The 23,545-nt window shown below is 38.4% G+C and overlaps 2 protein-coding genes across 4 annotated transcripts in view; both read left to right on the plus strand.

Annotated features, from left to right (window-relative positions):
• Positions 1-20,848, plus strand: part of STAM (signal transducing adaptor molecule) — an 88,401-nt gene extending 67,553 nt beyond the window's left edge. For all 3 annotated transcript variants that reach the window (XM_049626872.1, XM_049626874.1, XM_049626873.1), the window contains one exon: positions 8,298-20,848. In XM_049626872.1, coding sequence (XP_049482829.1) covers positions 8,298-8,529 — 232 coding nt within the window. In that variant the 3' untranslated portion in view covers positions 8,530-20,848. The remainder of the gene's footprint in view (positions 1-8,297) is intronic.
• VIM (vimentin) overlaps positions 1-23,545 on the plus strand; it is a 482,853-nt gene that overhangs the window by 430,872 nt on the left and 28,436 nt on the right. The gene's annotated exons all lie outside the window — the stretch shown is intronic.

Consider the following 23,545-nt stretch of genomic DNA (forward strand, 5'->3'; position numbering starts at 1 on the left):
CTGCAGTGTGGTGGCAGGCATGGCTCTTGCCCTCACCTGACCATTTCTCATGGCTGTGCTGGGTGTGGGCAGAGTTCTTCACTGTGGCTCTAGCTAGCAGTAGGCTAGATAGCTCCAAAATGGTAGCTGCTAACCCTGACATTCTCAAGGTAGGGTGAGGTCACCGATATGGCTCCTACCAGTTTCTCTGTCCCTGGAGAAAGTCCCAACAGTTTCCTGCCTCTCTGGTGGGCACTTCAAGATTAGTAAATATTTCTTGTTTACATAGAGTCCAGGCGCTTTTCAAACTGTTGTTTTAGTGTTGGGTTTTGAGTGAGTCTCCATCTCTAGCTCTTCCAAGAACAAGTTCCCTGAAGTCTGTGGCTTTCCTTGATTAAATCACCATTGTTTTTCCAAAACCCAGCATATTTGGAGCTCTTCTCATGCAGGATCTGAAGGTTGGGGTCCCTGAGCACAGACCCCTCACTATCCAGGGAAGATGTGTGTGTATTTGAGATCTCTCCCAATTGTAGATCACCGTGCCTGGGATGGGGTTCTTTGTCCAGACGGTATCTCTGCCTCTCCTGCCTATCTCAGTGGTATCCTTTTTTGTCCTTTGTTGCAGAGGCTTTATCCAGTTTTCTGGTCTTTTTCAGAGTAAATTATTTCATGGGTTTCATCTTAAACCCAGCCCATAATTTGGTTTTGTTTTTATTTGAGTATGTGATGATACTTGCTAAGGACTTTAATGAAACTTAAATTCAGTAACTATAATTTATTATCTTCCACAAATTTCATATGAAATCTAAATGTTTTTATCATTACTGTTATAGAATTTATAGTTCTGGGATGTGTCTTAAGACAAATATTTCCTTCTTTTTGCCCTACATTGGAATTTAGTATATATCACGGCAAGATAAACCATTTGAAAGGAGAGATACAAGAAGCTATATGCCTCTATGGTTTATGCATCAAGTAGCTGAATATGAAAAGACAGGCCCATGTTTTGGCTGTTTATTCTAATGCCTATTCACGTAGTTAAATGATTATGTATGATGAGATTTATAATGATATGTTTTTGCTGCTTCAATGGGAACCTAAACTGAAGTCTTTCTTTTAAAGTGAATAAAAGATAGGCAGTAAGAGTTCAGCAGTGTGTCATTCTAGAAGTCACGATATTCTTCTGACGCACAGCTGAAGTTTCTTGTTGGCACAGGCACAATTTGTAGAAACCTTTCCATTAGTGTTGGAAGTTTCCCAGGAATGCTGCTCTATTAACATCACTGTGTTATTCATTCTCAAGAGTCATACAGGGGATGCTTAGAGATCTTCACATGTCATTTTGTGATCACATCTAGTATTCTGAAGTGACCATAAGAAGAAGGGTAATGGGGAGGCCTGTTATAGCCATTAAAAAACAAGGAATTTACTACTGGGTTATATAGGTTAGGAAAAAAATGTTATGTGTAGCTCTTTCTGTTCTAAGACTTTTTTTTTTTTTTAAGTTGAGTTTGGAGGAATATGAATACCCTTAGGTGGGACATAAGCAAATTGGTAGTGAGCAGCTGTTCTTGGAAGAGTAACATCCTTTTTTTTTTTTTAAACTAGATACAAGGTAGGTAGGTATTGTTGAGAATGTACATAAGGTAACTAGGAACTTCTTCGATACTTTACTATGGAGCCAGAAGTGCTGCCTCTTTTCCAGCTAGTCCTCTGTTACTGTGTCACATACTGCTCTAGCAACCTTGTTACTAGAGATTGCTTGGGAACAGTTCTTAGGTCAGGGCCTGGAGAAATTGTCCTTGTAAATGAACTAATCTGTTGGTAGGTGCTTGACCTTACATTGTGCTTTAGAGCTGCAGTGTCTTGTTGACTTTTGTCCTCTGTTGCTGTGTCTGCTTCTGCAGTCAGGTCATGGAAATCCCTGGTGCAGGTCCTTCTCTGTAGTCTGGGGCCTCATCTGCTGATACATTGTGGCTGTTAATATCATCTCTCAAGAGATACATGCACATTTCAGTAGGTGCTTTTTGTAGAACATTTCCTTAAAATATTTAGCCCTTTTTAAAAACCTGGCTAATTCTGTTTATTCTTTAGTTCTTAGAACTTTGTCTTTACTAGACCACCTGTTTTGCCTTCCCTCCTCTCCAGCACTGTTCCTCTTCTGTTGCTGTCACAGGACCCCAGCACACGGTGTACTGTTTTACTGTCACTTTTTAACTTGCTTATATCCCTAAACTATAAACTTGCTTATTAAACTATTGAATATGGAGAGCTGGAGCTAAGTCTCTTTCACCTTTTTTTTTTTTTTTTTTTTTTTTTTTAATGTTTTAATAGGGGGCGGGTGGAGATCGTGAGCAGGGGAGGGGCAGAGAGTGGGAGACAGAGAATCCCAAGTAGGCTCTGCACTGTCAGCACAGAACCCAAATGCAAGTCTTGAACTCATGAACTGTGGAATCATGACCTGAGCCGAAATCAAGAGTAGGACACATAACTGATTGAGCCACCCAGGCCCCTCTTTCACCTTTGTATGCATACTGTGCAGCCCAGAGTTTTACACCTGGTAGGAACTTGGTAAATATTTGATAAATAAATATTTAGTATTGATGGGAATTTCAGGTGCTGTGTTAGGGCCAATGAGATAAATTTTTTAATTTCTTGCAAAGGCTTCACAAAGGCACATACACATATATACACCCATGTATACCATGTATTTATAAATATGTAAGAAAATTTGTGGGGTGCCTGGGTGGCTCAGTTGGTTAAGCATCTGACTTCAGCTCAGGTCTTGATCTTGCAGTTTGTGAGTTCAAGCCCTGCGTTGGGCTGTGCGCTGACAGCTTGGAGCCCGAGCCAGCTTCTGATGCTGTGTCTCCCTCTCTCTTTCTTCCCCTCCACCGCTCATGCTCGCGCTCTCTCTCTCTCTCTCTCTCTCTCTCTCTCAAAAATAAATAAACATTAAAAAAAAACTTTAAGAAAACTTGTGTTATGTGTTTAAATGAGGAAATTGATGACAAAATAAATGTAGGATAACAAAATTGGGAAGAGCAAGAATTGGGATTGGAAGTACACCTGATAGAGGTGTGCTGCTTTGTAATTACGAATCATGGTCCATGAGCAATTATTTTGTCTTCTTTTGTCTTCCTGCACCAGTTTACAGGTTTTTAAGTGTCCCTCAGTTCATACCTAGAAGGCAGTTTCTTATTCTTTTACATACACTTTTTGTTCGTGGACAATCACTTGTCCAGATCTCTGTCATCCTATGATGATCTTACTGGTAATTGGGTAAGGTAGTACTGATGCACTTTCCTAAACCACAAGATTATTAGCTAGAACTACCATGTTGTACGTTAGATGACAGCTTGTTCAATCTTATAACTGAAAGTATATACCCTTCATTCAGGATTCCCTCAGTTTCCTCAACTCCCAAACCTTAGTAACCACACCTGTCCTCTGAGATTGACTCTTTTGATTTCTACATATAAGTGAAATAATATGGTATTTGTCTTTCTGTGTTTTATTTCACTTAGCATAATGTCTTCAGGTCTCATCCAAGTTGTCACAAATGGCTGAATTTCCTTCTTTCTTGGGCCTGAAGAGTATTCCATTTGTGTGTACGTGTGCGTGTGTGCGTGCATGCACATGCGTGTGTATAAACCCCATATCTGTATCCATTCATCCACTGATGGACACTTAGGTTGTTTCCATACCTTGGCTACTGTGAGTAATGCTGCAGGGTAGGTGGGAGTGCAGATGTCTCTATGAGGTCCCGACTTCAGTTTCTATAGATATATATCCAGAAATGAGATTGCTGGGTCATATGGTAGTTCCATTTTTCATTTTGGGAGGAACCTTCATACTGTTTTCCAGAGTGCCTGCACCAGTTTACATACCCAACAACACTGCACAAGGATTCCCTTTTCTCCACATTCTTGCTAATACTTCTTTTTAATGATCGCCCTTTTAACATGTGTGAGGCGGTATCTCATTATAGTTTTCATTACCATTTCTCTGATGATTAGTGATATTGAGCACTTTCCATGTACGTATTGATCATTTTATGTTTTCTTTGGAAACTGTATATTCAGTTCCTCTGCCCATTTTTTAATTGGGCCGTTAGGGTTTTTTGTTTTTTCTTTCTTCTTTTTTTTTGCTGTTGAGTTATAGGAGTTCTTTATATATTGTGGGTATTAACCCCTTATTAGATACGTGATTTAAAACATTTTTTCCCATTCTATATGTTGCCTTTTCATTTTGTTGATTGGTTTTTTTGCTGCACTTTGTAATTTGATGTAGTCCCACTTGCTGATTTTTATTTTTGTTGCCTACACTTTTGTTATCATCCAAGAAATTGCTGCCAAGACCAGTGTCGAAGAGCTTTTTCTCTGTTTTATTCTAGGAGTTTCAAGTCTTTTTTTGTTTGTTTTTTAATATCTATTTATTTTTGAGACAGAGAGAGAGAGACAGAGTGCGAGCAGGGGAAGGGCAGAGAGAGAGGGAGATAGAGAATCGGAAGCAGGCTCCCTGCTCTGAGCTGTCAGCACAGAGCCCGACGTGGGGCTCGAACTCACAGACCACGAGATCATGACCTGAGCCAAAGTCAGCTGCTTAGCTGACTGAGCCACACAGGCACCCCTAGGAGTTTCAGGGCTTAAATACAAATCTTTAATCTGTTTCAAGTTCATTTTTATGAATGGTATAAGACAGAGGTGCAATTTCATTTTTCTGCATGTGGTTATCCAACTCTCCCAACACCATTTATGAGGGAGGCTATCCTTTTTTTATTGAACATTCTCGACTCCCTGGTCAAATGTTAGGTGACCATTGATTTTAGTTTCTTAGCCTCAAGGTGCTTACTGGTTATTAGAGGCAAACACATACAGATTATGTAACGATCACATAAATTACAAATAGAGGTACTTGCAGGGTGCTTTAGGAGCCTTGTGGTTCGGGGAATGTTTACAAGAAAATATGCTCAAGCTTGTTATTCTTAGCCTGGAGGGAAAAAGTAAGAAAGATTTTCTGTCATGAGCAAAGACTTTGGTAGTATGAAATGGCTTGATATCCATGGAAGGAGTAAACCAAGGAGTTATAAAAACGTGTGGTACATTTTAAGCATTATCAAATAGTACAGTTTTACTAAAGGATTCAACTCTGGTGGGACAGGGAAGAGATAGGCTTGGAGTTACTGACAAGGACAATGAATGGTCCTAGATATGTTAAGGAGGTTGGGTCCTGTCTGGGAAAGCTCATTAAAGGGCTTCAAGTGGCAATAATATAGATGAATTCTTAGGGGCTAGGTAAGAAGCTGGGTGACTGTATATATTAGACAAAAATGATTGTCTAAAGGATAAAATGATAAGAAATGGGGAAAGTTATTTAGGAGATTGACAAATGATTGCATATGGGTGACAAGGTAGGGAGCTAGGGCAGAGCAGTGATATGAAAGGGAAGTATTGGGTGAATTGCTGGGATCTGCCCTTGGGTGGATGGTGGAACTGTAAATTGAGGTAAAGGATGTAATACAAAGCAGGAATGATTACAGTAATAGCTGGCATTTATGGGGAGTTTCAGTAAGTACCAGGCACTGTACTTTATGCTTTACATGTGTTAACTCATTTACTCTAATAACCTATGAAGAACCCCTCTTTTATAGATGAGGAGACTGAGGCATGGTGGGTAAGACTAAGGCCCACTTAGATAGGATACAAAACCAGGCATTTTGGCTCCAGAGCTTACCACTGAGTCTCAACATTTTATCGTACAGGTATTGTGACCCTTACTAATATAAGTAATGACATCAGATCTGACTTCTTCCAGTACTTTATATCTCACAACACAACACATAGATGATAAAGGTTAATGCCTTTAATCATTACTTGAGTGGTTACATTAGTTGGTGGAACGTGGCAGTAAGTGGATTATCTATGATCATAATGAATTGGTTTAATTTGTGCCAAGTACAAGAGCATTGAATTTACAAATGACTGATTTGTAAACAATGTAACGATTGAAAAGTTTAGAAATAGGCAACATTTTGAAAAATTTGGGCAATTGCCCAGTGCATAGATTGTTTTACATTTTTCATAGAAAGGGTGGGGGAAGAAATCTCAGTATTAAAGCCCTGAGTATTTCTCTTTGTATAGCTAACCTAGTGCCTTGCACATAGTTGAAACTCAGATAGCAGGTTGGGAACGGGGAGAGAGGAAGCAGAGGCAGCAAACAGTTTGAAGGAATGTTTTGGTGGATTAGGAGCCACGCACAGTGGAGGGTGCCTTGGATGGGAGCACTGACACTGATCATTTTCAGCAAGAGGGAAGGCTGAATCTGACAGTGGCATGGTACCGATACTAACTGTGGTCAGGGTAGATCGAAGGCTTCTTTCAGTGCTCCTATATTTCCAGGGAAGTAAGGGAAACAAGGGTATTAAGCTTTCATCTCCCCCACTGCACTGGAACTACTCTTGTCAAGGACTGGTGATTTCTGTATTGTCAGATCCAGTGGTCCCGTCCTTTTTGAAATACTGTCTCCACTTGGCCAGGACCATTCTCTCTTCGTTTTCCTTCCACCTTATTGCCACTCCTCAGTCTTCTTTGCCTAGTGCCTCTTTATCTTTCTTGTTTCTAGGTCTAGGGTTCAAATAAGAACTATTCACCTAAGTGTTGAGTGAATGATTTATTTCTCAGTAGTCACTCCCTAGGGGATCTCATTCAGGCCTGTGATTCTGAACACGCTGTGTATGCCAATAACTGTTTGATGTATTTCTAGTCCTGACCTCTCATTGGACTCCAGACCCGTCCATTATCTTTTGTGAATCTTCTAGGTCTCTCACTTGATGTGTTTACAACTGTACTTTGATTCTCCCTCCCCAAATCTACTGTAATGCTTATCTGTAGTCTTCCTTTCAGTGAATGGCCACTCTACCAGGTACTCCATTCTAAAACCTCAGGCATTCTTGACCACTTCCCATTAGCAAATGTTGATGGCACTACCTTCAAAATCCGCCCTTTCCTCCCCTCTTGACCATGTCCACCATGGCTCTAGCTGACTGTCATCTCTCACATGGACGGCCTCCTTTCAGGTATCCTTGTATCTATCATTGGCGCAAAGTGAGTCTGTTAAAACCTAAGTCAAATTACATCACTCTTCTGTCCAAACCAACCAGTCCGTGTCTTTATCTCACTCAGACAGAATCTTTGTTGTGGTCTCTAAGGCACTGTGTATTCAAAGGCTGTCCTCCCCCTTCCTTCTGCCACTAAATGTTATACTGTTCTCCCCTTTGCTCACTCTGCCTCCATCATGGCCTCCTCTTTGTTCCTTGAACATGCCTGGCATTTTTCTCTTCTCTAAGGCTTCTGTATTTGCTCTTCACTTTGCCTGGTACACTTTTCCCCTCCTAGATAATCAGTATGACTCCGTCTCCCACTTTTTTCAGCTCTCTTTTTACTTTTTTAAAATTTATTTAAATTTATTTTTATTTATTATTTGTTTTTTTTACATTTTTTTTTATGAAATTTATTGTCAAATTGATTTCTATACAACACCCAGGGCTCATCCCAACAGGTGCCCTCCTCAGTGCCCATCACCCACTTTCCCCTCCCCCCACCCCCCCATCAACCCTCAGTTTGTTTTCAGTATTTGAGAGTCTCTTATGGTTTGCCTCCTTCCCTCTCTGTAACTTTTTTTTTCCCCCTTCCGCTCCCCACTGGTCTCCTGTTGAGTTTCTCAGGATCCACATATGAGTGAAAACATATGGTATCTGTCTTTCTCTGTATGGCTTATTTCACTTAGCATAACGTTCCATCCACGTTGCTACAAAGGGCCAGATTTCATTCTTTCTCATTGCCAAGTAGTATTCCATTGTATATGTAAACCACATCTTCTTTATCCATTCATCAGTTGATGGACATTTAGGCTTTTTCCATAATTTGGCTCTCTTTTTAAACGTTGCCTTCCCCTACCACTGTTCTAGACTGGAATCTCTTGTCCCAGGTACCCTTGGTCTCCTACTTTGCTTTATTTTTCTTCATACCCATTATTACCACTTGACATATTATAAATTTATTACCTTTTTTCTCCTAATAGAATTTAAGCTTCATGATGAGCTCCAAGCTCTTTTTCCTTCTTTCTTTATGATATCCCAGTGCCTAAAATAACAGTGTTTGGCTCTTAGAGGTGTTTAATAAATATTTATGGAATCGATTGATTGAATGAATGAATGAATGAATGAAAGTTTAATGAATAGCTTTCCTGTTTATCTCTATCTACATGGCTGTGTAAGTCAGTATTGATCTAATCGAGTGTTTTTTCCCCCTCCACAGCACAATGGTCAGTTCTGTTCAAGGAAATACATACCCCAACCAGGCTTCAGTATATAGTCCTCCTCCTGCCGCTGCTGCTGCTACTGCCGATGTCACTATATACCAGAATGCAGGAACTAATATGTCCCAGGTGCCAAACTATAATTTAACATCATCATCGTTGCCTCAACCCGGAGGCAGTCAACAGCCACCTCAGCCACAGCAACCATATTCTCAGAAGGCTCTGCTATAGGACTTGGGATTCCTCTTTGTGGCAAATACCTGCTAAAAGCCGCTGACAATGTTATGAGATTCTTTAATATCTTAAGGTTTGTTTATCCTCAGCTTATAGGAATCTATCTTGGTCTACAAGTTCCAATATTCAAGAAGGTAGAACTCTCTTCAATTTGCACTGACTTTTTAGAGGTTCTCCCTTCCCCCGCCCCCTAGAGGAATGAAACTACTTACAACATTTAATTCCTTTCATAATATGAAAGAATTGATACAAGATTATTTGTCTCATGAAATTACCTGGTCTGCAAAAAGTCAAACTTAAAAACACTGTTGTGGCAAACGTTATGTACATATACTGCTGTGTGACTTCATTAGTGGCCATTTTGAATCACAATGGTGATCATGTGAATATATTTAACACTGTTAAATTAATTTACATTGCTATTTTATTTTAATCATGAACAACTACCATGTTTCATAATGTTTTGTGTAAATTTAAGGTAATTACACTATCCCTTTAAACTGCAAGAGAACAAAGCTGTAGCATATTTACGTGAAGGCATTATGCTGTCCATGTTCCAGTTTCACATTAAACTGAACCTTCCTTTGACTACTTGTGAGCTAAACATACGTATTTTACGTCTTTCTGTAGCCTCTGTGTACTACTAGCTGTCATCACACCAGCGTACAGGAGCTAAATTTTTGGTGCAATTATAGCAAATGATGATGTTCCCTTTTACACTTTGACATTTCGGCATGACATTTCAGGATATTGTGGGACCACGAGACAAAATTAAGTAGGATCACATTCTTTATATCTTATTTTTAAAGGAATAATGTTGGTTTACTTTTTCCTAGTTGAAGATAGAAATTAGACTTCTGAGCTGTATACTGTGTTTCTTGGTGGCAGTGACACCAAAGATAGAGGCAATGGATAGAAAGTTTTAAACTGGAAAGAAAACATGAATTACACTACATTTTCAAAGTCTCTTGTAATTATTTAGGATATAAACAAAATTTGACTCATCTGTCTTTTCCCACTAGTAGTCTTTTAAATATGTCTTTAACACATTGTATCCTTTAATTGTTCATTAAAATGGATATAAGTAGATGTTTCAAAGTCTTCTATATTGCTGGTTTTGCTTCATAGTTTGTATATTTATTCTTCTCTTTCAGACTGGACTTTTGGGGCTCTTCTCTCGTAAAGTTCTAATGGGATTATTTTGGCTTCCTTTTCAGGAGTATTTGTGAGCAAAGGCTTTCCTTTTGATCTGTATGAAATACGTTTTCCACCAACATTTTAATCTTAAATATTTATCATTTCCGTAGTTGTGCTATACTGTTATTTAACACTGTTTAAACAACTGAAAAATTGAGTTCAGGATTATATTAAATGAGTTGACCTAACGTGCTTCATACCACACGTGAAAATTTAATGTGTATTTTCTAAGATCGCAGTCAGGTAGCTTGTTCCTTTCCTTTTTGGCAAACGATCCCATCTGTGGCAAGTAATCTCAATGGTGACTCATGTTGGAGGTTCACGTTTACAGCATCATCTTCACCTCCAATATGTCATCCTAGTGGTTTGTTTTCCTCAGTTTATTTGTTTGTTTGTTTTATTTTTTGTGTTTTCCTGCATGTAGAGGATGTTGCCCTCAAATAGTAATTTTAAAACTTGAATTCACATTTTCCATTAAAATTTTTAATATATTGCTTCTTGATAAACATTATCAAACAGATTATAATCTTTTTCATTCCAACTTGAATATTCTAACTGATAGACCTTTTCCCAAGTCACATTGTATTTTTCTGTCTTTTGATGAATTTCTCTTTACCAAACTGGCACATGTATCATTTTCCCAGTTTATCTTGAGATCCTTCATGCTGTAACATCATTTACGTAGTTTCTGGTATACTTTTTGCCCTGTAAAAGTGAATGAATGGTGAAATGAAAAAAAGCTGCCCTTATTGCAGTGTATATACATTTTTCTTACTTATTACATTACTAGGCTTCAAAGAATACTTAAAAACTGATACTATGTTAGTTTGTGCTTTACGTTTATTTGGTATAAAAATACCAGATGGAAAAATTCCAGTGGAGAGGAACCCCAGGATTTGCCGTCATTCAGATGGCATGGCAAGGATAGAAATAGGAAAGGACCAGTTAGGAGCATAAATAAATGATTTTGTTCTTAAACCAGCGTATGTATCATACTTTCAAAAAGTCTTTTTAAAATATGACTGTCTCCCCCTTTTTAAGGAAGAGAATTATTTATAAAATGAATTGACTGTAATGTTGATTTCTGTGAAGCAAATTTTACTTCTCAGTTTATTGCCTTTATAAAATTTGAGTGTGTATGCATAAACAGTGACATCTAAATGGAAAAATTCAGCCAGTTACTGTCTAGTATAAGTAACTGACAAACCCCACAGCCAGTTGGATGTGATAATATATCAGTGCCACAAACCTGCTAGGACTCATGTATAGTGTGTACGTACTGTGAGTTTATAGTCTTTCCAACTCAAGGATCGTCCTTCTCTGTTCTTCTCCTACTCAGCAAGGGACCATATTAGGGATGTAAGAGATCCCCATCATTGTGTTCATAACTTCTGGAACTTTTTTTCTATACCTTTTAATTTTTGTATTTAAAATGCTTAATAGGCCACTAACATTATTTTTAGTACAGTTTTCATGTATATATCACATGTATAATTCATCTCAGGATACCTTTAGTCCAAAGCTTTAAGTTTATATAAGACAAATTAGTGTCCTATGTGATAAACTATGCAACTATAAGAACTATATATTATTTTCTAAAATGAGGTCCATTAGTATTACTGGTCAAATTTTCATCTGTTTAATACTTTAAAATCACTGTTTTCTTTTTCTCATCTTTTTCCTTACCAGTTGTACTAGTAATTATAGCTTTCTGTTACATTACTTTTTAAATATTTAATAACAAAACCGTAAAGTTTTCATTCTTACATCATTTTCTTTTCCTTTTTTTTTTAAAATCATTTAACTGCCTGTACCCCTTAGAATAAAATATATAGAAGAAACTTACCTAAATATTTTCTGAGGCCTTTATGTTCAGTTATCTTTTACTTGAGAATCATGTTTCGATTAAGTATTCTTGTCAAGTGTCTAGATTACTTTCTATACTATTTATGATGACATCTTCTCCCCCCAGTTTTTAATCATAGCTATCTGACTTTTATGTATTCTTTTGTAGTGTGATCTTCATTTGAAATTATAAAACTTCAGTAATTTTTTCTGAAGTTTTCCTAGATTCAACATTTTGTTTTCTTATGTTCTAGAGCATTTTGAATCTCAGTATTTAAAATCTTAGATTCCCTTGCTGAACAAAATCTAGCATTTTATTTGTGATAACTTGGGGTCATTCTGTCCTTTGCTGATTGTCTGACTCTAGCGTATCCTAATACTTCTCACTTACCACGATTGCCTGTTTGCTGCTGCTTATAGACTCACAGAATTTCTGATGAGGATTACATATTAAATTATTGAGTCAGCATTCTCTCAGATAAAAGCAAAGGGATCGCTTTTAATGATCTTCTGGTGGTCAGAAACTTAAAAAAAAAAGTAGTTATGTCTATTTGAAGGAAGAATTGTACCCCAATTTTTTTTATCTGATACCTCTATTTTTAAGTATAAAGCTTCAGGATACATATGTATATATATTTACAAATTGTACAGGTTCTACTGTTGTACCTTATACAGCACTTTGAAAAAATAGATAGAAAGGTGAGGGAAGAAATATTAATAGAAATTCTACTGGTTTCTTCCTGTATCTCTGGTTCATTTTTGTCTGTGTCCTAGGATGAAGGAAATTTGCGCCTTTACAAAAAATAGCCTCCTTTCCCCCTCATTCAAGCCAAAATAACGACTTTTTAAGTAGTTTTTAGAAACGTAATCAGTAATGAAAGGACTTTATGTTTCTGGATGCATGCATTTTGGCATGTTTATTTTAAAAGACTTCTCATAACCTTATAGTCCTATCTTAAGATAATGAAATCACTGAAGAGAAAGGAAAATCCTTTCTTCTTGAAAGTTCTAATTGTTAATTATTTTTCTCAAGTTGGTTACCAAAGTGGAATAAGACCAAATAAAATTGATAACCACAGCCAAGTTAGAAGTAAGTGCAAGTTACAATAATGTAACCATCAGATTATTAAATAGCTTGTTTATGGCCTTACATTATTTTGGTTGGTTCATGGCTTTTAAAAAACAGAGTAAATGTAATCCATTGTTTTCTGTGGCAGGATATAGGAAGTTTTTTAAGTGAAAGATCATGACATACCTTCTTACTTTAAAAAGAGATATGGTATATAAACAGTTAAGAAGGTTTTCAATTAATTATGTATAATAGCTAGCCAGTTTAGATGCCAGATATGATGAAAGATCCACGTGATAGGGTTGTTTTCCTCAGAATCAGAAGCACGCAAAAATACCCATATACTGTTTTAGTTAGAATTTGTCCCTCTTCCCTCAGAGAATGGAATGTTTAAATATAAGTATCTCTGATATTCTGTAATTTAAAAATACAGTGATAACACACTTCAAATGCGTTGCTGCAAACGACTGAAGAAGTTGGAATCAAGTGTACAGGTAAATGCACTTACTTTTTACCAAAGAGGCTTCACTGTCACAAGTCCATTTCTATAAATGGTGGATGGCACATGATAAAACAGTTTGATTAATTTGCTTTGTGAAATGTCTCCGTCTGTGACCACATGGATTTCTTGTGAAGAAAGTGGTGGTACTTTTTGATTGAGAAGAGTAAGGATAAGAACTAAATTAGATTGTAGTTTACTGGAGTTCTTTTCTGCTCTCAAGTGGAAATTTCAGTTCATTGCCCTAGGAAATCAGAGGACTGGATTTTGACCCGGATATATATCTTTTGTCAAAAGAAGATCTTATTAGATAGGTGATCTTGGGCAGTTCCGTGAATCTCTCTGGGCAGCCTTCTTATTTATAAACTGTAGTGTTCGTGTAACTACAGAAGCCTTTGAAGCTTGCAGAAATTCTGTGCTTTAGATCCTCTGCCTCTGCCTACCTTAAATATCCCTGCCTTTCAGCCTGAATAACACCTGTGCCAGCACAGTTACCCTGTCATGGTAGAGAAGGAAACAGGATGGGATGGGGTAGCATACTGTGGTACTGACACTTGGGGACGTGATTTCTGGCATTCGTAATATACTTCCTGAAGGTAATTGGGTATGTTATTTCTATTGGCAAATTCTTGATGGACCTCACCAGGAACATCTGCATTCCAGGTAGAAGTGCTTGTATTTAATGGTACTTTCGTTTTCACTGGTGCTGATTTGGGGGTTGGGGGATTAGTAATTACAGCTCTGAAGCCTATACTGTTTTTGTATATTGCTTCAGCCTGAATGAGATACGGGTATCATCAGACTAAATAAAGTGTTGCTGTTCTCGACGTCCTCATAGACACAGTAGTACCATTGGTCTCAATGACTGAAAATGATGAAGGAGGCCACGTGCTACACTTGCCATCCTTCAGCTGTTTTGTTTACTTAGTAAGCAGATTGCTTGAGACGTTAAAGTGCTTGGCTGAGAGCCTGTTTCTAATATTCCAAGTAAGATGCAGAATCAGCAGTGGCATTTTTTTGTATCACAAATATTTGGCCTAGAAAAATGCCATTATACATTGTTTTGTTACAAGTTATCATTATAAAAAACATTAGCTGTTAAAGGTTTTTTTTTTCCCCAGTCAACCTTCTTCTTGTGTGCCAGTTACATGTGTCCTTTTATGTAGTTCTATAAGACATTTCTTTCTTTTTTTTTTAATTTTTTTTATTTCAGAGTTTATTTTTGCAAAGGAATATAATAGAATAATATCCCCCAACCAACCCCATCTTCCTGCTGGGAAAGATGGCTCTGCCTCCTGACAAATGGACTTACATTAAAGTCACAAACAAAAAAGCTATCTCTGAGGTATAGGAATGTGCAGTTCCTGGCCTCCCCCAAAATCCCCACTGGGACAATTTTTTTCTGTAGAACATTTCTAAGAATAACGTGTTTTAGCTTTCTTGTACTTTAGAAGACTAGATACCTTGCTAGTATTAGAAAAGTCTGTTTACTAAATTAGTTTATGCTATTTAATGGAATCTGGTAAAGAAGGCCTAAACCAAGTATTTAATAAAGTGGAAAAGAAATAAGCTTTGTAGAGCTCTTTTTTGTAGAAGGGGAAATATAGTTTTCCAGTTGATTATCACTGATTGTGTCAGAGGGAATAGTCACTGCCCTGTGTAGAGCCTTTTTTGCTGTCTCATGCTAATGTTTTCAAGAATAGTCTCAGAAATGAATACTTCTTGGGATTTACCAAAAAAATGTTCTTTATCTTACATCACAGTAGAGGTTAATTTTGTCTTTGTACAGTTAATATATTTTTCTTCTTTATAAAAGCTTACTTAGATTCTGATTGGTTTTAGTGAAGTGTTTTGAAATCAAAACATCAGGACAATTTCATTTCATTCATGTGGTTGCCAAACATTGATTTACATGGAGGGGGGCATTTAGGCCAATGTACTTGAAATGAGAAGACTCCCAGTGCCTGGAACGGAAATACCTCAGGCTGCAGGCTAAATTACTGTGCTTTTGTTTACTCCATTAAACCAGGAATATTTCTTCCCTGCGTGCCTTTCGTGTATTTGAAAGATGATAATTTCCTTAAGGTTTTTAGCATGATAGGAGCAAAAATGTTTTTATTTAACTTTCATCCAGCATTTGTTTGTATGTAACTCTTCTGACTGGTATATTTGAATGGCAGAAAATCCCCCCAGATTTTTATTTGCTGAAGAATACTCACTCAAACATGGTCCTGTTGATGCCTTCGGTAGGGAAAATTTTAAATTAAGCAGTGTCCAGTGTATGCTTAGGTTTGTTTTATGTATGTTATAATTCTGAATGGTCAGAGAAATTGTTTTCAAAAATTAAGCAGAAGAGGGTAATGAGAATAATAGCTAAATAAGCTGAGTTTAGGTCCTATGTTTTAGCACTTTTGTCAAAAGTAAACATTTTGAGATTAAAAACTTTGAAGTGCTATTTTCCATATTTGACCAAGAGATAAGCATCACTAAATTAAAACTGAGTAGCATGATCTAAATACTATGTTTAATATCTTAAAAGTAACATCTCTAAAATTTTTTTCCCACTAATTCATGGCTTATTAATCAAATGTTGTTTATAACTCATTGTTTTCTAGATATTTATTCCAGGAGCTGTGGTTTGAGAAATATAAATTCTCTACAGAATGCTTAAAATCCCCTTAAGAGAAACCTGAACATGGGCATTTGTTTCTAAGAGTTGACTCTTGTATATTGGACTTTGTTGTAATTAATTTGAACTAGGGTTCGTAATAGCATATAGTGGATTCTGCTGTAATGCAAATATGTTTTCTAAAAATCATGTTTGGCATCATTGGGCAATAAAAAAGCCTTAGCATTTATGCGAAAAACAGGATTAGAGGCACAACACTCCAAAATTTCAGCACTGACACGCTTAAGAATAAAGATAGGGATCTGATAAAAAAAAAAAACAGCACAGTTTTACATGTTTAATGGTTAATAAATATATAAGTATTACAATATGGCACTTTACTTTGAAAAGGACCTGGAGTGTACCTGTGGAAGTAGGTGTCAGAAGGGTCGTGGCCTGTGGGTTTTGGGAAGGTGGGAGGCAGGGCTGCTGGAATCTGAGGGCACGATGTGACCCCATGTGCTGGGGCGGGGGAGTGAGACTCAGCCCTGGCAGTGACCTGGGGACACAGCTGCTGGTGGCAGGGGTGTATGTGTCTTCTGTGTATTCCTGCATGGCTCCACTCAAGGGGCGTGGTTTTCTCTGTTTCATTTCATGTTTCTTCTGGATGAAATCCTGCAGGAGCCAACTGAAATTTGCATTTTGCTCATATTGTTTCTTAGCATACCAGTCTGCAACAAGTAAGTGTTTTCCAAATCATCATTATTTCAGAACTGACTCTGAAAGTGATATAGAGATGGAAAATGAATGGCTAGTAACCATTTATTTCTAACTTCAGAAATACTCCTTTTAAGCTCTGAAGTGATTGGTAAGAATTATGGACATCTAGGATACAAAGCTTTCTTCCTCCTTGGCAGATCAGAAACTATCCCAGTTGAAGATGTGAGCATGTTTAGATGCAAAGAATTAGGTATTTTGCTTAATAGAATCTGTGAGAAATTGTATGCCCTACATACATAATCCTGCCCTATCTCCCCACCCCCTCAAAAGAGGGAAAGAAAAGAAAATTAAGGATTTAATTTTGCAATAACTGGGCATAGCCATTATATCGTTTTCACTGATTTTTGCTTATTAAGTATTGATTTGCTTTTCATTTAGTTGACTTTTGAGTATATACAAGATTTTCAAGTTTTACTAACTGTTTTTTAAATTTTTACGTGTCAGCACTAAATATGGTAGGTATTTAAACATTTACCTTAAATACTTTAGTACCTTTACAAATCCACAAATGTGGATGCAGGTTATTTACAAATTTATTTTCATATCAACAGATAAACTTAACTAAAAAGTGAGCAATAAAAAAGCACACTAGTGGTTTCATTCTGTCAGAACTTAATTGTTACACAGTATGTTATGAGGTCTTTTGACCTTCATCATTCCTAATTGCTCCCCTAAAGCTTATTTGTAACCTGGTACTAGGACACATTTGAGGAACAATGTTGAACCTGGTGATTAGGGTGCTGGGCTAGGATCTAAACCCTGTCAAAGCCATGATGTAACCAAAGGATAGCATTGTGTTAATGGTGTTTTGAAGTTCTATACCCCTGATGCTTCCCCAGGAAAACGTACTCAAGAGTCCAAACTTGGATGCCAGAAGCGTATCTCCCAGCTCTGCTGGGTTCAGAGACGTGCAGCTGCCCATAAACCATGGCACTTAACCTCATTTCCACCCTCGGAGTACCCATTCTGCACCAGTTTGCTCTCAGATCCTGAGATCCGGAGAGAAATCTACTGGTCGTCTTCACCATTTTCACAGCTTGCAACATCAGATCTTGTTTTCGCCCTACCCAATCCATTGGAGGACTAAGGACAGTCCCATGGCTCCTTTCTCTCCCCAGAACAACTTTCTGTGGTTTTCTAATTGCAGGTGTGAGCACCAGGCCTGAACTGAAACAGAGGCCCCAGGCAGGCTGATTTGATGTCTGTTCCCATATGATAATTCCAAAATTTGTTTACCTTTATTTCACAGAAAGGCTACAAGTTATATACTCACCCAGGGAATCCAGAGCCCAGTTCCCATCATCGGAGTGGTTTAGCTTCTGTTGTTGGTACTTGGCCCTCCGGGGGGAGGAGAGGAGGAAGGAGGTGGAAAGGGGTGGGCTTTCTCCTCACCCCCAGCACCAGTCTTCCCCTATAATACCCTCTCTTGTGGGTTTCAAAAGTTAATGCAATATTTTCATTTCCTTGATGACTCCAGCAATTTGAGGGCATTTTCTATCTTAATTCACCTCTAGGGAGCACCGAGGTAAAGTAGTTCCCATTTTTGCCCTTTCTTGCTTTTCATTCATACTTGGGGAAGATAGCAGATGTATGAGAGAATGAAGTAAAATGATCAGAAGAACATACACATTTTCTTCTTGACATTTAAGAGTTGGGGGAAGAGAGTAAAGAAAAAGAGGCAATCTTCCCTGCTTCCTTCTCAGACTGTCCTTTAGTGAGACAAAAGGTGGGCATGGGGTGGGGTTGAAAGGAAAGGCTTGGAGGGGAGATTCTTGGACCCCAAGAAAAGCCTTTTTTCCCTGGTCAGTCCAGAACATGGTCAGTTCTGAAGAACTACAGTGATGGAGCTCCCGAAAACTTAGAAAGTAAAGGAAATAAGATTACCCTTTGTGTTCAAACAGGACAATTGATACAGAACGAAGCACAATGGAAGAATAGGCACCTTAAAGCAGAGGTTAAAAACTGACGGCTCAGCCAGATCCTGCCAGTATGTTTTATTTGGCCTGCATGGAGTTAGTTTCTTTAAAAATGGATGTTATATTAAGACTAGGTGATTTCCCATGTAAAAGATTCTTGGCTCCTTGGGGGAAAAAAATGATCTAACCCCATGAGGCCTATATTATCCCACGGCTGGCCATTCAATCTCTGGTTTGCCACTGAGCCCTCCATTTCTTAAAACTTGTGCCCTTTTAATTGTCAAAGAGAACCAGAGCCAGGTATTTAGTTAATAGGACACAGATTTTAATCAGAAACTTGCAGTCTAGGAAAAGTGACCTCAGTTTAAAACTGGGCTCAATTCAGAATACAATAAGGACAACTAGGGAGTTATAGCTGAGGAGTAGGGGTAGGGGAGACCCATAGATGGAAAATTTCTGGGAAATGACATCAAGGATACGGGGGATTCTTGCTGAGGGCAGGTCCTTGTGATCAGATCTCAAGGAGGAAGAGGTAGATTCTCTGAACTGACTTAGCAGAATTCTTGCTAAAATGGGGCTATTGAAGCCTGGCAAGGACAGGGACCACGTCAAGACCTAGTCAAGAAGAGGGCTTAGAGGAACCTGACTGAAGTTTGATCAAACAGCATCTTGTTGCCACAGAACTCATTTTTGCCTGACACCTGGGGTTACTTGAGGCTCTCGTTGTTGCTTTCAAGAGAGAATGGATCCAAGGATGGATTGTCCAGGGAGACTCTTGAGCACTTGTAATGGGCTAATGCAATTGAGGAACTGAATTTTAAATCCTGATTCTAATCAATTTAAATTTAAAACCTGAAGCAGTGTAAAAATATTTTTCCCACATAACATAACTTTATCATTTCAGTAGGACTATATTTCACTATAACCATTGGGTCACATTAAAGTGGTGTTGTAGTGCTTGTATCCTTAAAAACACTTTTGAATGCAGGTATTAGAAAGCTTAAATTAAATATGGGGCTCACTGTCTACTGGACAGTGCTGATCTGAGCCTTCTAAGACCTGACCATGTAATTCTGAAGAATATGTCTGATGTGATGAGGCAAATCCACTCTAGAGTGGATTCCCTCATGATCGTTTCCTGATGATGATCATGCTTTTATTTAATCCCTTCCCTTTAAGAGTGGGTGGGACCTATAACTTTCTAATAACTAGCAGACTATGGAAAGGTGAGGGGATGTTCCTTCTGCAATTATGTTATGTTACATGAGACTCCATGTTGCTTCCTCTCGAGTCTCCAGATGAGAACCGAGCTCTGGCCAGCATCTCATGTGCAGCCTTGATGAGGAGCCCACTTAGCCATGCCCAGGATCCTGACCCACAGAAACTGTGAGATCATAAATGTATGTTATCTTAAGCCACTAAATGTGTGGTAATTTGTTGTTCAGTAATGAAACATGTAACCTGGGCAAAGGGGTGGGGGTGGACAGTGTAGAACTATAGTCTAGCAAAAGGGGATCTACGGGGTAGAGTGAATCTTAGCTAGTGTACTTTGAGTGTCCTCACTCTTTAGATAAGCAGTTCTCAGGTGGTAATACATAAGGCTTTTGGTTCAGGTGACTTCCTGACTTCCTGACTTCCCTGGTTTTTATTTCATGCTCAGGAAACCTTGTTCATTATTATGCGCCCCCTGTGTAGGTCCACTTCAGAGAGAAGAAGTTCAGTTCCATCTGACTTGCGAAGGTGAATTTGGATGCCTTGTGGGATTTGTTTAATTGGCTGGATCCAGGCCACTGGGGCATGGTTGAAATTGACCTGATCCTGCTGCTTGGAGGCCTGTGGCTGTAGTTTTAGTGGATTGCTGTGTGAGACAAATTAAACAGTTGATCCCAGCCTCTGTCAGATTGATCAGTGATCAGTGGAATGAATGGTGCATTCATGAAAATTTCTCCAAGACTAAGATGGTGTAGAAACGAAGGGTAGAAATTGTGGAGAGATGCTTTTCCAAAGTTCTTTGGTGTTTCTGCACATCGTGAAAGCAGAGGCACTGGCTGTGCCCTTTCTAGACCATCTTTCCAAGGATGTTTGTGCAGTGAACAGCTTTGCTAAAGATAGAGGGGATATCCCCCTTTGGAGCAAAAAGCAGTATTGCTTAAAGCCTTGGAAGATAGACTTAGTGTCTCCCTTTGGAGCAAGGGACACTAGTAGTATAAAAAATTGGGGTTCCCTAAACTCTCTCCCTCTTTTGTTCTGCAACTTTCTGCATGTGCTGTTATTACCTGACCTGCTTCTCTTCTTGTGTTCAGGGAACTGGCCCAAGAAAATGCCAACATTCTGCCTCTTGCTAGTGTTTTAAATGATGCAGTCCTTTGTCTTAGACCCATGGATCTTGTGTCTTCTTTCAGCATTCATGGAACGGTGCAGATTAACTTGTTAGCTTGCAAGCAAGGTAAAATCTGCGAGCCTTCATAGGTCTTGAAATTTGTGTTGGATAACAATAATAGAGTCAAGATTTTCTTTCTTATGCAACAGAAGTTAATCTATTCATGATTAAACCTTTTCCAGAATGGATTGGGTGCCCATATGTGTTTCTACTGCCTGGAAAAAAATATTGTTACTTGTTTTGTTGGATAAACTGCTCCATTATGTCTGAAGCTTGTATCAACGAGTGGATCTTCCTAGGAGTGAAGTTATCTAAGACTGTCACATCTTTTACGCTAGCTTATTGTATTAACTTTTCCAGGGCTTCAGTTCTGTCACCTACAAATGAGAGAATCATATTGTCTAAGGTCCTTTCCAACTACAGTACTTCTAGGCAATATAAAAAAAACAGCATCACTTTAATTTTATTTATTTGATAAGTCCTTACATTGTTTTTGCTACGGGACAGGTACCAGTCTTAAGTGCTTTTCAAATAACTCATTTAAACAAGGCTAATGTTGTAGGTAAGGAAACTGAGGCAGAGAGTTAAGTAATTTACTCAGGGTCATCCAGCTAGAAAGTGACATAGCTGGGGTTCAAACCCTGGTAAAGTTTGTACACTTTCCCACAATGCTGTGCTGCTCCCAGCTTTTCATTGAAAAAATGATTCGCTTTCTGCCCCGTGAGAACTCAGGAAGCCACAGGAGAGAATGAAACAGGTCCCTGCTCTTCAGAATCTGCACACAAAGTGAGAATTTTATGCTCTGTGTGTTTGTCCCACAGAAGGTCTCCAAGGTAATCATTTGCCTAGAAGAATACCTTTTTAGAATGTAAAAGTGTACATTTTTAGGTTGAGTAGTTGGCTCCAGGTTTTTAAATGCCTTATTTATGATTGTTCACATAAACCTTGATTATGATTGTTCTAATCTGTTGGTGGTAAACTAGGTTAGACTTCGGGGAACTATGGAGACATAATTGGCCAAAAGGCTTACCTAGTTAATACCTAAAATAAGATTAATAAAATTATGTATAGAAATTAAAATAGTTACACTGAATCATTTTCTTTGAAAGTTTTTCATCAACCCACATCTCATTTATGTATGCTAATATGAGCTTCTTGAGGATAGTAGTAGAATCTTTCTCATCTTTGTGTCTGTATCTATATTATACCTAAGACAATATTTCTCACTGTATTCATTTAAGTGTTGAGTGAATGATCATTTCATTTTTATAGTATACAAGATGATTCTACGTATCTGGCAGGGGCCTGGCAGGAAGCAAAATTACACTCAGGTGGTCCAACCGAACAGGCTTGCATGAAGGAACTACTTACTGAAGACTGAAGGGAACAAACTTACTGAAGGAAACAAACAAGGGATGCGGAGGCACCGTGCTGTCATGACTCCTAGGTCGAAAGGGGCAACTATTATACAGCAACTGCATGGAGCCCAGGGACAGACTGACAGAGCTGTGACTGGCACAGCAGACAGGAAAGAGAGACAAGGAGGATAGATACCCCTGTGTCTCCTGCCACCCTCCAATCTCCTCCCAATAATCCTCTCGTTGGCCGAGCCCGACTGGAATACTGAATGATAAGGAGTGTATAAAGGAGGGAGGGGGACAAAGGGAAAATAGCATGCTAGAAACATCTGGAGTTGTCTCAGTCCACTCAGGCTGCTATAACAGAATGCCATAGACCACGTGGTTTATAAACAACACAAGTTTAGTTCTTAGTTTTGGAGACTGGGAAGTCAAGAACAAGGTTCTGGCAAGATCCAGTGTGAGGTACAGACTCACTTGCTGGTTCATAGAAGGTTGTCTCCTCCTTATAGGTTCACATGGCCAGAAGAAAGGCGTAGGCAGCTCTCTGGGGTCTCTTGTAAGTACTAATCCCATTCACAAGGGCTCTGCTCAGATGACCTACTCACATCTCAAAGGCCCCACTGCCTCCTACCTTCATGTTACTGGTTAGGATTTCAAGATTAATTTTAGGGGGATGCACATTCATTCTATAGCAGGATTGAAGCATGCATTATCATTTAATGCAATTTGATTCACCACTTGCAAAAATATTAAATCTTCCCTCTATCAGTTATGTTGTCACGCATGTTTTATGAAAAGCCCAATGTGTCCTAGATGTTTTCCAGTTAATTGTTTAATATTCACTTTGCTAAGAATTTACATAAAGTACTGAATCTAAATCATCAGTAGGTGGTGCTGCTGAGATTGAATCCTGAAAAATCTAAAATAGACATTTAACTGAAGATTAATCTAGTATTCAGATAGGTTATTTGGGAAAGAATGTTACAAGCCAGTCAGTTTCTGATTCATTGTTTTTTCACAACATCTGTAAAGCATTGGTTTTCACAATTTTGATTTACTAACAGTGTGGAATAATATTCTGGATTTGCCCAACAATCAAAGGAGCAGCACCTAAGTATCTCCACAAAATCTGGAGGATGGGCGTGATCGAGAACACTGATCATGTTCTGACCTGCTGTACTGGCAGTGAGGAAGGTAACTATTGCCTTCTTGTTCTAATTTACTTTTAGAGGCATAAGCGATAAAGCATAATGTGTACCAAGATATTTTAAGTGATTCAGTTAAAATTTTCTGGCGAAGAGAATTACTTGCAAGGAACTTCACAACTTTATCTCTGGCAGTGTCATCTTATGAGACAA

Source organism: Panthera uncia, chromosome B4 (assembly GCF_023721935.1).
Source record: "Panthera uncia isolate 11264 chromosome B4, Puncia_PCG_1.0, whole genome shotgun sequence".
Classification (NCBI taxonomy): Eukaryota; Metazoa; Chordata; class Mammalia; order Carnivora; family Felidae; genus Panthera; species Panthera uncia.